Genomic DNA, 15015 nt, shown 5'->3' on the forward strand with positions numbered 1-15015 from the left:
CGACGCTTCGCGTCTCGTGTGATCTGATGATCCACGCCTGTCAACTCGACGTGATCCGACTCTTCGGATCAAGTTACTGTAGTAATAATATATATTTATTATATACCCATCAATGTATCGTTTGTTGATACTGTGGATTTCACAGCGTGTGATCCGGTTTTCCGGATCACCACACTGTGGTTTTCTGATTCCGTATCAGTATCCTCTGAAACTGATGCCGTCACAATGACGTCACAATGCATCAACGCAACGTTTTTTTTGCTTAAAATATTGGCCGCGTCACAAACAAAACTGCACACAAAACATAATTTCACTGTATGTCTGTATTTTTGATAATTTGGATTACATTTAGTATCATATAAATGTGGATTTAAAATGCATAGGGGGTATATTATAAATTTATCATTACTACAGTAACTTGATCCGAAGAGTTGGATCACGTCTCGTTGACAGGCGCGGATCATCAGATCAAACTCGACGCTTCGCGTCTCGTGTGATCTGATGATCCGCGCCTGTCAACTCGACGTGATCCGACTCTTCGGATCAAGTTACTGTAGTAATAATATATATGTATAACTTTAGAACCGGGACTGATAGAGACATGGGATCATTATCGGCCGCAGGAGCGGCCGATCTATTTGTGATTGTGTTAGAAAGTGCGCATGGGGAAATGAGACGTTATTTTTCCTGTTTCAATAGAATTATATTTTATTAATTACAGTCATAGAAGTCATGAATAAGATATTTTAAAATTGTTCTATATTGAGTCTTACTTGATTTTTAAAAACCTATCTTATTTTTTTCTTAACGTTCATAAGATGTTAATTAATGATTCTATTGAAGTTTTTTATTACAATAAATGCTCCCCAGGTGAGGAGTGTGCAAGATATAAAAGCAACTCGTTATGAATATGAGTTTCCGGATAGTAATTCAGTAAAATAAGACAAAAGTTAGTAAAAAAAAAGATATGTTCTGTTTAAATTCACGTTTTGTGCATCATTATCCTGTGTTTTGAAAAAACAACCCTAATATTGCATTTCGCATTTCGGGGCAAGTTACAGCATTTTCTGCAAAAAACATCTCGTCACGTGACATAGATCCAGGGTATTAGCACGTGCAGATTCTGCGTCCTTTTTCAATTGACAGCCGATGGAAACGCATCGTCAAAAATGGTAAGAGGTGTATTAGCAAATACTCATCAAGGTTGTCAAATATTTGCACCATTTAATGGAGTACAATGTACGGCAGTAGCACTCATTGCTTTGCTAATATTTATGACCTGCTTCAGAAGTCCCCGGTTTGACTTCACGTCAGATTTCAGTAGTGTTCAGTTAGATCAGATGTTGCACGATGGCACTAAACTTTATGCCACTATTTTTCAAGAATTTCAATCATTACAATATTTAGGCCACAATCAAATGCCAAAAGTGTTGAATTACCAAGATAACGACTTTACTTTGGAATATTTTCTTGACTATTATTATGGAATCGTAGATACAGGGACTGTCACTGTTTCACAAAATGACGAATTTGGACAAATGAATTTGTATGATGCATTATCACAAGCAATGCTTATATCTTCAAATTTCTTGTTGACTCTAAATGATCTTACTATTGCTTTGCATGCAGATATAAGTAACAATCGGTTCTTGGTATTTGATTCACATCAGAGGAATCAATTTGGATTTCAAGATGCAGATAATGGTGCGGCGGTGTTGTTGAGTTTTGAATCTTTTGAAGAATTGCACCATTACATTTGTGCTAGCTATTCATCATTTAATTATGAACTCACTCCAGTCACAAGAGTAGAAATAAGCAACCAGGTAAATAACAGTACAAATGTTGACCCCAATCAACGTGATGGACAACATAAATGTGTCTCTAATGATCATTCATATGTCTCAAATTCTAACTGCAAAAAGAGGGCTCGACAAAAGAGAAAACGATGTTATGTTGAAAATAGAAATGCCTCTGAAACCATTGAATCTGATGTAAACAGACCAGTTGATTATATGGTTTATGAAATAGATATGTTAGATGTTTGTGAACAATGTAATGTGTCAACAGACAGTAGCGTTGAATATGTAGACTATTTGGAACTGCCTTTTCATGTACATGAGTATGAAAAAAGCATAAGAGAGTCCCCTGATAAGTGTTGTTCATGTTGTTTTAGAATTCTATTTAAAGATCAAACTTTTTTAATGTCCGAGGTCAATGATGCATGTAAAAGTATTGATTTGAATGTAAGCAGTGATTTATGTAGCACATGTAAAACTACGTTGAAACAAAATAAAATACCAAGCATTAGTCTAAAAGGAAATAATTTAGACACAGGTTTAGTCCCCAGAGAGCTAGAAGGTTTAACTCTTCTTGAAAAGAAAATGCTTAGTAAAATAAATGTATTTATGACATTAATTTTTCTTCCTGGGGGACAGTATGCTCAGAAAGGATTGGTTTTAAATCTTCCAGTGAATATTGAAAACATAATTGAACAATTTCCACAGAATTTGGAACAGTGTCCTCTTATAGAACTTAAGTTTGAGAATAGTAATGGATCTCTATATGTCGGTAATCACCATAAAATAAGAAGCAAAAAGTATGCAGAAGCAATGCATTGGTTAATCAAAAATAATTGTTGTTACACTGATCTGAGCTTCAATGTAAGTGATCTTGTTAATTATTTAAACAAGTTGAATGAAAATTTCAGTACATACAATAAGGAAGAAGAAGAATTAGAAGAAGCTGTAATGATTCCAGTGGATAATAGTTGCAATATTTCAAAAAATGCATATATTCATGTTCAAAGAAGTAAGTCTGAACCTGTAAATATCTTGTTAACAGAACATGGAGAAGAATTAGCATTTCCTTGGCTATTCGTAAATGGAAAAAATGGTTTTTGTGCAGAGCGCCCCCTAAAAATAAATCCATCGATGTATTTCAAAGTGAGGCTTTACAATGAAAAAGGACATTTCAGAAAAAACATGACATATTTATTGCATACTGCTGCATCTTATAATATGTCTTTATTAAAACAAGAGTTGGGAATTCACATGAAAATTTTGAAGACTGTACATTCGGGAGACCAATCTTTTGTTACAGCTGGTGATGTTAAAAATATGAATGAAAATTCAGATTTACTTGAAAATTCTTACATGTTCATGAAGAACATTAAAGGTACCGTTGCTTACTTTAGAAATGTTTTGTATGATCTTTTGGCAATATTTAAAAGCTTGGGCCCTCCTACACTCTTTGTCACATTGTCAGCTGATGATTTACATTGGCCAGAATTGGGAATGACACTTCAGAATATAAATTTTAAAGATGCTTTTGGAAAATCTTTTTTTCAGTCAATGAGGAAAGATCCTTTACTTGCTGCTACACATTTTGATAGAAGATTTAGAGCATTGCTAAAACATGTTATTTTAGGAAAAACTAAACCTCTAGGAACAGTGTTGGATTACTTTGCACGCATCGAGTTTCAAAATAGGGGGAGTCCTCATGTTCACATGTTTTTATGGATTGATGGGTTACCTGCTGAACTTAATCATAATACATCAAATGTTCCAGATGTTGAACAAGATTATGAACTAAATTTACTTGTAAAGAAATTGCAAACACATCATCATTCATCATATTGTAGTCGTGGATACAGATTAAATTGTAGGTTTGGATTTCCTAGAAAAATTGTTTCTACTACTAGAATTTTACCAAATATTGATTTACTTAGCAAATCAAAAGCCAAATTTTATGAAACAAAGCGAAATCAAGAAAGCACTTTCATTAATGATTACAATACAGTTCTTTTACGCCATTGGAGAGCTAACATGGATATTCAGTTAATTAAAAATGCTGAAGGGGCAGCATATTATGTTTGTTCCTATTTATGCAAGTCAGAACCAGATGATTTAAGAAATGCACTAGGAAACCTTATCTATTCAATTTTTAGACAAAATCCAAATTTATCTAAGTATCAAAAATTATTGCAGATTGGTCTCTGTGTTTTAAAACATAGAAGAATGAGTGCACAAGAAGCAGCTTACCGTCTTGGAAATTTACATTTAATTCATAGTACAAGGAAAGCTGTGTATATAAATACACGTTTTCCAAGGAAGCGATTCAAAATGTTAAAACCAAAAAAATTTATTGAGGAAATGAATGATAATTGTACAGATATATTCTATACAAATTTAATGGATTACTATCATGAACGACCACATGAATTGGAAAGTTTTTCATTTTATAGATTTGCTTCTTGGTATGAAAAATGTACTCCACCAAAAGGTTCTTTACATAGAAAAGCTTGTGAAAGAGTTTATATTGACAAACATGGTGTTTGGTTAAAAAAGCGTACAAAACCTGTTGTATTGAGGTATCCAAATTTTGCATTATTCAGTGAAGATTACTTCTATAGTTTTATTCTTCTTTTATTACCACATAGGAATGAGGAGGAATTACTTTCAGGACATGATTCTGCAAAAGCAGCTTTTTTTGCAAAACGACATGTATTTGACACTAGCTTCAATTTTCAGTACCTATCATTGACTGAACAAATATCAAATATTGTGAGAAGAATACATTTATGTGAAAGCGAGTCAAATTTCAATGCAAGAATTTACTTTAATTCTGTTGACAATAGTTCTCTTGAACAGGAATCTGATATAATAGTAGATATACCATCAAATTTTCAACAAAGTTCATCACATGCTTTTGCTATTCCTGTTTTTAATGAAGATGTGACATTTAATCACTCTTTAACTTGTAGAATGTCTGTTGAGGATTACAAAACAAATTTAAGAAAACTAACAAAGAGCCAAAAACAAGCACTTCACATTGTACATTGTCATTATCAAAAGTCAGCAAAGGAACCTTTGCATTTATTTATAACAGGTGGTGCAGGAGTTGGAAAGTCCTTTATTACTAATATAATTATTGCATATTTGGAAATGTACACCAGTAAGATACCAGGATCAAATCCAGTTGTCGTTTGTGCTCCAACAGGTACAGCAGCTAGATCTATTCAAGGGCTAACTTTACATTCACTGTTGAGTATTCCAGTTCAAAATTACACTTCTTATGAAGAACTTTCAAGTTTTATGCTCAGTAAACTGCAGCGAGAATTTTTGAATATTCATACTATTGTGATAGACGAAATAAGTATGGTCAGTGATATGATGTTAACCTATATTAGTCGAAGGTTATCACAAATCAAAAGGAATAATGCTGTTTTTGGTGGATTAAATGTAATTGTAGTTGGAGATTTTTTTCAGCTGAAACCTATAAAAGGAAAATATGCATTTCATAATAAACTCATATGGCATCTGTTTTCACCAGTGTTTTTAACAGAAAATGTTCGTCAAATTGAAGATCCTTCTTATGCACAATTGCTTAACAGAGCACGTGTTGGTCTACTAACATCACATGATGTAAAGTTGCTTTTGACTAGAGTTAATGTTAGAGATACTGACTGTTTACATATTTTTCCATTACGAAGAAATGTTGCAGAATATAACAGTTTAATGTTGACTGGTATGGATGAACATACATATTCTTTAATAGCAGAACATTATTTTAGTACAGCAGATATCAACCCAGGTGAAAATGTACCAAGTTATTTAATACCTACTGATGAGCGTGATGCTGGTGGACTTTTGCAAACATTACAAATTTCTGTAAATAGCAGAATAATGTTAATCAGAAACATGAATACAAAGGATGGACTAGTTAATGGTGCCATGGGTACTGTCTCTTCTTTTACTTGGATTGGAGAGGAAATAACAAATCAATGTTTTGTTTGATGATAGAAATATTGGTCGTTTACATCAGTCATCATTTAACAATAGTAGTTCTATAAGTATAGAAAGATTTGAGCATCATTTTACAGTTTGTGGCAGACATATTGTTAGAAAACAGTTTCCCCTAATTCCAGCATGGGCCTGCACTATTCATAAAGTTCAAGGTTTATCTTTTTCTAAACTTGCTTTGGATATAGGCAGTAATATTTTTGAAAAAGGAATGGCATATGTCGCATTAAGTCGATTACGTACATTAGATGGACTTATCTTACTTAAGTTTGATCCAAAAGTTGTGGTACCTCCAGATGATGTTTTAGAGGAATATGAAAGATTAAGAAAATTTTTGTTTTTTTAGTATTTTCTTCAAAGTAAGATATTGCAATGTATTAGAGAGTGAAAATGGTGCAAAATATTTGACAATCTACATTATCTTCTTGTGACAAAAACTTTCATGTTTATTATCAAATTATTTCAGTTGTACAATGTTCTTTAAGATAAGTAGTGATTGATGAAAGATATCTATATATATCTTCATGATTAAAAACTTCTTCAATACCTGTAATACATTAATTTATTCACTTGTGGTTAGAGACCTTTAGCACAAAATATGAACTGTTTATTCGCATGGATATAGAAATCTGAACTGTACCTTTCAATTAAATATCACAGATGCCTAAGAGAATTTAACATTATATATTACATATTACAAAGAGTGCAATATGCTTTGTATCATTCAATTCAGTATTCAAAATAAGTGCTAAAATTGGTCCTCACTGTATTATACTGTGGTTAATATTTCAGATTGTTCATTCATTATGATAGTATAACCAAAATACTTCTGAATTTGTGTGCAACTTTAGTGTACTTTCATGAGAACTTCAAAAGATTTATACAGAGATAATATTTCATGTTTTACCAGGGTGATGACAAAGTTAGTTTAAGTTTCAAAATCATCAAAAAATCAAGTGCTTTGCAGTCTTACAAGAAAGGAGACTCCTTGGTGACATATTTCAATTTGGTAGCAGCCAACAAAGATGGTACTTATATTGTTCGAGTATATCTGAAGCACAAATATAATTTCATCAAAGAAGGAATGTCATACAGATTCACAGGTAAGAAACTAGCTGGGACATTGAGGCATTTAACATTTCAAGATACAACTAACAGAAATTATCCCCAGGTATATAAAGCACAGAAAATAATCAAAACAAATTAACTTCTTAGATTGCTCCATTTTATAAGACATGCATGTTCAAGATTTTGAAATTTAGGTGTATTAACATTTTTTAAAACAGAGATGGCCAAATAACGATTGGTTTTACAAATTGTATTTAACATTGCTTTTTTTTAATTCTTATTTTCCAGATATGATTAAGAAAGGAGACACATTCTGGGCTGTCAGTACCACCACTATTGGTTGTATTGCTCCTCTGAAAAATGTCACCACATTGGACATGGAACTCCCTGAAAATGAGAAGCCTGAAGGAGCATCTAGGTGTCTGAAGGATGCACTACATTGTCCTCACAAATCCACAGTTAAAGGGAAGGTTGTACAGGTATTATTTCCATGAGAGCTATTTTTATTCCCCCTCAAACAAAGTTTAGGAAAGGTATATTGGAATTGGGATGTCCGTCTGTCTGTAGACATGATTTTGTCCAGACATGTTCTTAGAGACTACTGCATGCATTTGTCTGAAAATTTGTACTCTCATTATTCACCATATAAATATATGCACCTGGTATTTTCATCTTGATTGAACAATTTTTCTCCCTGTTTTATTAAGCTGTGGTTTAGTTGTTTATCATTCCTAAAAAAAAAAAATACAATGAGCAATTAAATTTCACTGTTGATGTTAACAAATTGTAAACACCTTAAGATCCATAAAAAAAACTTCTGGTTACTTGGTATCTTTTCTAAAAATTCAAGTGGGGAGGTATTTGTCCATTTTGTGCAGTTCTGGTTTACCATTGTACTATTTCTCTATTCTTAATCAATTCTGTGAGTTTCCTGCAAATTATTTTATAGATCTCTCCACTTAAACGAAGGAGAAATGGTACCCTCGTCGTAAGGAGTATCTCCCTAAAAGACACTTCTGGTGTTGCAAAGATATGCCTTTTCGAATCTACAGCAGAAATGCAGTTCGAAAGGGATCAAATATTGCAAGTCACTTCCGTATATCCGAAGATTTTTCAAGGTGCACAGCAACTGACAGGATCAGTCAGCACAAAATGCCAGGTACTACAGCAGCTACAAACAGTTTTACATTTATTTATATCCCTGTAACAAGTACCATGGAAATGCAGATTGATGCTTGAGTATTTTCACTATAGATGAATCTGCTTTTATATAATATACATTTTATAAATTACAGTTCTACTCTTTTACATTACTTGTATCTGACATCTTTTTTCAGTTTGTCCAGGATGACAATTTCAAAGATTTACCTGTTACAGAGAAAGATTTTCTTGAGGATCATGATTTTGACATAGAAGAGGATCTTGCGGATGGGGAACCTTTTCAGATAAATATGATTTCTGATGCTTACAGATATTTGTGCTGTTCAAGTGAAGGTAAATGTTGAATTGCAGTAAAGTTTGTTTATAAGATTACATATACATCAACTCTTCAACTGTTCAAAAAACTTGTGTTCAACCGAAGATTCAGAGAAGACTGCTTCAGTTAATTAAAGGAGTTCCCCTTATTGTTCCAATTTTTTTTTCATGGATAAATCTCCTTATGAATTCTAATTTTTCCTTCTTGTAGGTTGTCGCAAAAAAAAAATACTTGACAACAAATGCCCTATTTGTAGCAAGGAGTCCAACAACACATACGGATGCAGAATTACTGTAGAAGCAGAAAACTGCAATACAAATGTGTGCACTACAGCATCCCTATTCAATGATGATGTATGCTCTTTGTTCTCAATTGATCAGCATACTCTTGCCAGTTCTGATGACTTGCTGTACAATTTGTCTCTGAAACTCCCGGTTCATTTTACAGCTAAAAGGGTAAACAACAAGTTCTATAACATGAAAAAAATGTAAATCTTATCATGTGACCATCTTTTTGCCGTGATAGTTTGCTGTTTGGTAATTTTATGTTTTTGTATGATATGTAGATTTTACAAGGAGTTTTGTCTACTTTACAATATTTTATATTTCTCGCACTTAGAGAGAGTTTCAAAGCTTATTTCAATGATTTATGTACATTTGCATTCTTCAGGCAGCGTGAATACACATTTACAGTTGTGGCATTATTACCTATATGTTTAATAAGTACATTTTACAAGGAGTTTAGTCCACTTTATCATATTTCATGAAATTGCATGTTTTACACAATTGTAGATGTTCAATGCCTTTGTTTTGTCATGTATCATGTCAATGACTGCATAATGTTTTCTAAGGCACAGAATAATTTTTTTTTCTCTTTTCTATGTTTGCACGTTTATTGATCATTACGCAATTTCTTATCATCTGAAATGTTAATATGTGCGTTAAAAAAAATTTCGTCTGGGAAAGTCTTTAATATAATGCATTTAAATCTTCTAGCATTCCATTAGTGTATCAACATGTTGAACTTTTATAAAATCCACAACAGTGTTATGATATTAACAGTGTTAAATATTTTTTTAATAACATGTTTATATAAGTTCTGTTATGAATATTCTGGTATAATTTTCCAGTTTTGAATTAATGACAATACTTTATACAACAAAATTCATATAAGTTATGAAATAGTAATACATGTACACTTATATTGCATGCTTGAAAATAATGCCATAAAAACATGTTTGTTGACTATTTACAAGTATACGATTTTAAATCCCTTTTAAGGAAGGCGTAAGATGTGTACATTCCACATGCAAATGTTCAAGTTTTAAAATTCATATGTTTTAATTGTCAAAAATCATTGACATATTCATAATTATAAATTTTGGGTATATACATTGTACAATATTTCTTTGTTCTTTCTCATCCTCAAACAAATATTTTGATGATGAAACATTCCTATTATTTCAGTTTAATTTTCATATACATGAATGAAGATGACTCCACCCTCAATTTATATGTCCAAATTAGTGATGCAGTAATCACGCAAAATGCATATTTTTCCATCTTTTTTAACAGGGTAAAACATAAATAAACAGAAGTATATGTCAAAATCACATTTTCTTAGTAAACTGCATGATTAAAAAAGCTAACGTCCAAATGACTTAACATTTTTAAAAATATTGTGTTTATACATTATTTGCATTCATTTTGGGGAGTGTAACGAAGAGTTATTGCCCTTTCATTTTGTGTAATGAATAATTTAATGTACAAAATATTATCCCTTCAGCATGTCAACAACGCAAAACCTTTGCATCACATATCTTTTTCTTTCTTTTGAAAGTATAGTACCACTTCTTTTCTTTTTGCAATTTTTTATACTGATTTTGAAAAAAACAATAAACTTCTGCAGAAAGTCATGTGTTCTTCTTTTACTCAAATCCAAATAATTAAAAATGCTTAAAAAATTGGCGGCCGATTTGATGCTTTGCATCAAAATTATCTTGTCAATAATGATGAGAGGATGTTGGGACCTACAAACTAGGATGAAGGTCAAGTGACATCAGTTTTTCGAAGGAAGAAAAAACGATTTTGTAGTACTGATGGTGCATGCAGGCACATAGCATCTGTACTGTATGAAATAGAGGCATATGATGAGAAGTCATCCACTGACGGGGAGAATGAATGGATCAAAAGACCAAGACATCATGATTGTCCAGTTCCAATGAAAAGATTAAAAATTATGAAAGCAAAGTGAGACCTAGTGTACAGTTGTAAATACTTGATTTCATTGCAATGGATGCAATATTAAAACTTAAGTTTATGATTTTAAAAATTATGTAATTAAAAAAAGGAATGGGATTTTAGACTCACAGAATAAAGTAAGATTTTCATGCATCATAGATTAACTTCCAATATCAACTTCCTTCATGAAAGATCTTACAAGTGGCTGATTAAATTCAGGTATTTCTTCACATTTACTTTGGTTTATAATCCATTTAATCATGTTATATAGGTATCACCAGAATCCAGCTGCAGCAGATGTCAATAATAACTACCCATACGACGAGTTTGATCCTCATGCTGTTGTTGAGGAAAAGAATGGTGAAAAACTGGATTCTTTTTATGCATCTTTACAAAAAGGTATTCTTTCACTAAATGGCAAAATTCAACACTGTATCGCTGTTGTATACCTGTACCAATTAATGTTAATAAGGAACACGAGTACCATAAGATATTAAATGTGTAAAACTTGCTTTGTTTGTACATTCAGTGGTATTTTACTTCATTATTCTAAAATCTATGATATTTTAGATTATTTTAAACCAAAGAATATTCTGAAATTCCTTTCCTAAATAACAGATTGACCCAAATACACAGGCTTTGAATTTGCTGGAAAGTAAATTTGATGACTCGGATGTACGAAAAACAAATGATGATCAGTGTGCCATGTGGTCCATTTGTGAGAAATCAGTGAATTTTCTTGATGAAAAAAAGCTAAACTATCAGTCTGTTGATGAAGTACCAGATTCTTTATGTGATACCTTTCTAGAAAATATCCATGCCAGTGAAGAAGACATCCAGTATGTTGAGTCACACACATATGGACAATCTGATAATTCCAATTGGCATGTAGCACTTAAAGGAATGAATACTGCATCAAATTTTAAAAAGGTGTGCGATTGTTTGGCTCATAAAAGAAATCCCAATTACTTGAAGAAACAATTGCAACAAAAATACATTTGTAGAATAGTAAAATTGTATACTATCTGGATTTATATGTGTGTATTACAAAATATTGTCAACCACAGTAAAACATGGTTTTATAGCGAACCTCAAGGGTCAGTGAAAAACAGTTTCTTATAACCAAACTTTGTTTTATCCAATACAATTTTCATTTTTTTCCTCTCCCAGAGGAGAATAAATATCACTTCACAATAGGAATGAATTTGTTATATGCTTGTTTGTTATAAGCATGTTTTACTGAACATTGATAACTTTTAAGAAGCCTGTAAAAAATTGTTTAAAGTGTTGTTTAATCCAGAATGCGGTCTAATTCAATATTTTGTTTGGAATGGAGTCAGTGGTATCTGGATGAGAGTATTCAGATATCCTGAGTGAAAAAATTAAGCAAGACTGGTCATGACACTTCACATTTATTGTAATTTTAGTTATTTATTTCAATTGTATGTACAAATTTGATTTATTTCATCAGAAATAGATTGGATTGTCAATAAATCTCTAGAAATTGTAAAATCTTATGTATACACGTGTTTGTTAATTATTTTCATATGTTCACATTGCCATAACATTTCTCAGAACATGTACATAGAATTGAAAAGATTCATTTGATAAGTTATCTCCAAAAGAATTCTCACTAGGAAGAAAAAAAGAAGTTTCAAGGACGGTCAGACATCTTGATCAGAAACCTATATGACCTTAATACAGAACAGAACAAGTTCTTAATTTGGGTAAATGTCATGGCTTATTGAATCAATTAAACATACAACAGATGCACCGAGCTTTCCATAAGCTTTTTGGCTGCATATCAAAAGTGAGTAGAAAACCACACCACCGAAGGACCTGGAAATAACAGTATCCAACAATGAATGGCTCTCTAGATAGCAAATTTCCGCCAGACCCGCACAATGATGCAGCTTCAACATAATGTCTCTTTCCGCACAATGATGTACCCTCAACATGTCCCTTTAAGAAGCCATAACGCTGAATCTGAAATTTAAAGCAAAATCCGCAGCAGAAAAAGTCCTCTTAACCAGGAAGTTTACCTATGCAAAATTTGTTTTATACTGTTGCTGAACATTAGAATTTAGCATAGATATTCTGAACAGGAATTTTTGTTCTAGATTTCATAGCCCATGGAAGTAGTGATACTTTTTCACTAGTATTCAGGTGACCGATAAGGCCTGTGGGTCTCTTGTTTCCTCATATTATAATGATTATATCTTATCCGTACACATTGGTATTAGGTTTGTCATTGAAGAGATCATATCACAAAAAAGCTAACTCTAAAATATATTGTACTTTCAATATTCGTTCAATGTGTGTGATTCAACACATTTATCAAAATTAATATTGCATATATCTTCATAATTCTTACCAATATCATCAAAAGAGTCCGTTGCAATATCCTCTACGTCATCTATCACAATAAATGCTGCCGGGGTAGGAACGGTTTCTATATCAACATCACGGGAAAGCTTTGTGGTGGTTGGGGTTTCGTGATTGTTAGCCTTTTTAGTTGGGGGTTTTCTCAATGGCTTTCCCTGGGATGACGATCCTGCAATAACCGGATACGGATATTTCCCTGTAGGATGACCTTCCACAAAGTGCTTGTTGCATACGAAGGCATGTTTGTTTACGTTTTTCACAGTGAATTTTTTCCAATTGCATGCTTTCACCCACACTAAAGTTTCGCGTAATCATGTTTTGGGCGTAGGAATTGGCCAGAAAGTCACATTTCTCATTATATTCCTTGTCCTTGTAGAGCGAATCACTGTTACAAGTGCCCCATGCACATGGTTTTACTTTCTTTTATTTGTACTTTGTATTTACACCGCCTCAAATGTCGGTTATCACGTGATTAGTAGCTTACGTACTTATAAAAAGCCGCTTAAGATATGTATAATTGGAGGAACGACTTTTGAAATATTGTACAAATATCATTACTGATACACCTTATGCATGAGAATTTACTTTGTTTTTGTTTTTTAATCAGCTTGATTTTGTTTTCGTTTTACACATGCCACTTACATTTCTGACATTTTCTCCAAAAGAATTTGGTTCATCTCGATATGAAGAGTTATTGTATGATTTCGGAAATAAATTTTAAATATTGTATTGTAGTAATATTACCATACTTTATATATCGGACTGTGTAGCTTAGCGGTTAGATCATAGAGAGAAAAAGATAGCCTAACAAGTAATGCAGGGGTCCCGGCATCTTCACGAGCCAAGGCTGACGACTTTTGAAAGAGAAAACGTGTATCGTCACCCTTGGCTAGCAAAGATGGGGTCCCGGGTTCGATCCCCGATTGTTCCAAAGATTCTTACCCTTTTTTTGCTAAAATAACTTTTTTAACGGCCATATATTACCGAAGGACCACCCCATTTAGTCGCCTTTTACAACAAGCAAGGGTTACTGAGGACGTATTCTAACACGGGTACCCACTGGATTCTATTTTGAATATTATTATTATTCATCTGTGTGTTAATTGAAGTCAAGTTTAAGGAAGTTAGCTTTTGAACACAACTGCGCAGGGTGCTACAACTAAATATTTTGTGGTTCAATATTGCTCCCATTGGTGCAGACATATTACACATCTATTACTGAACCCTCTCCAATTGAGAGTTTTCGTGATGGTTCAAATTTTGAAATGGTTTTGCAGGGATTATATTTTGCAGCGGAAGGATTGACATGGTTAATGAAAAAGTTCTAAATCTGCATGATATTACAGTTTCTGTTTCATCCAATATATCTTCTATTTTTATACTCCTATACAGTGGAGCCTCGGTAATCCGGACGCCATTAATCCGGACGCTTCACCTTCCGGACGATTTTTCTAGGGAACGGAATTTTTATACATTATTTTGCATCATTAATCCGGAAATTCGCGTTCCGGATCCGGACGGTCACTTTTTACTACAAAACGTTATAATGCATTGAAAATTGTACCGTTAATCCGGACGGTCATTTTGTGTAGGGAAGGTCTGTGTCGGACAATTTTAGCAAGATGTAAATTATAAAGAAAACAAGCCAAACTGTCTAATTGAAGCGATTACCTGTACCCTGTCAACACCTCCCTCCAATTAGGTGGTGTGTGATGATAAGTCCGTTAGATAGCACGTGCCGATCGAGACATTGTATTGCCAATTTTCGCACATAAGATCTTTATTGCGTGTAGTGTTGAATTTTGTAAATAAATCTGTAGCATATTATTTTATAGTCTTGATCAATACCCTAATAGTATTAATAAATTAAACATCATGCCGTAATGATAATTTTTTTAACTGCTACACGTATCAGTTGTACTGATTCGTAAATTCATATCGGCTTATTCAAATCTAAAGAGTGTAGATTATACTTCTAGATTCTGGATTTTATACTGTTGATTGGCGTGAAATATACATGTATGTTCATGCACATGTATATATA

The 15015-nt window shown here is 32.8% G+C and overlaps 1 protein-coding gene across 2 annotated transcripts; it reads left to right on the plus strand.

Annotated features, from left to right (window-relative positions):
* Positions 1 to 615: 615 nt before the first annotated feature.
* LOC125664951 (uncharacterized) lies at positions 616 to 10257 on the plus strand. Of its 2 annotated transcripts, none has more exons than XM_056149855.1 (5): positions 616 to 6904; positions 7158 to 7348; positions 7819 to 8028; positions 8207 to 8363; positions 8557 to 10257. In XM_056149855.1, exons 1-5 carry the CDS (start codon positions 6700 to 6702, stop codon positions 8835 to 8837), a joined length of 1044 nt encoding a protein of 347 aa, XP_056005830.1. In that variant the 5' UTR covers positions 616 to 6699; the 3' UTR covers positions 8838 to 10257. Both variants share the same exon structure in this region; 1 of them encodes a protein (XP_056005830.1).
* The last annotated feature ends 4758 nt before the right edge of the window (positions 10258 to 15015 follow it).

The sequence above is a fragment of the Ostrea edulis genome, chromosome 1, assembly GCF_947568905.1.
Source record: "Ostrea edulis chromosome 1, xbOstEdul1.1, whole genome shotgun sequence".
In the NCBI taxonomy this organism is placed as follows: domain Eukaryota; kingdom Metazoa; phylum Mollusca; class Bivalvia; order Ostreida; family Ostreidae; genus Ostrea; species Ostrea edulis.

Bases quoted from the DNA above. Each gene is read 5' to 3' on its own strand.
- LOC125664951 (XM_056149855.1), top strand. From the start codon at position 6,700: ATGTTTTACCAGGGTGATGACAAAGTTAGTTTAAGTTTCAAAATCATC. The intron at 6,905-7,157 runs GTAAGAAACTAG...CTTATTTTCCAG, and splicing joins AATGTCATACAGATTCACAG to ATATGATTAAGAAAGGAGAC. The intron at 8,364-8,556 runs GTAAATGTTGAA...TCCTTCTTGTAG, and splicing joins TTTGTGCTGTTCAAGTGAAG to GTTGTCGCAAAAAAAAAATA.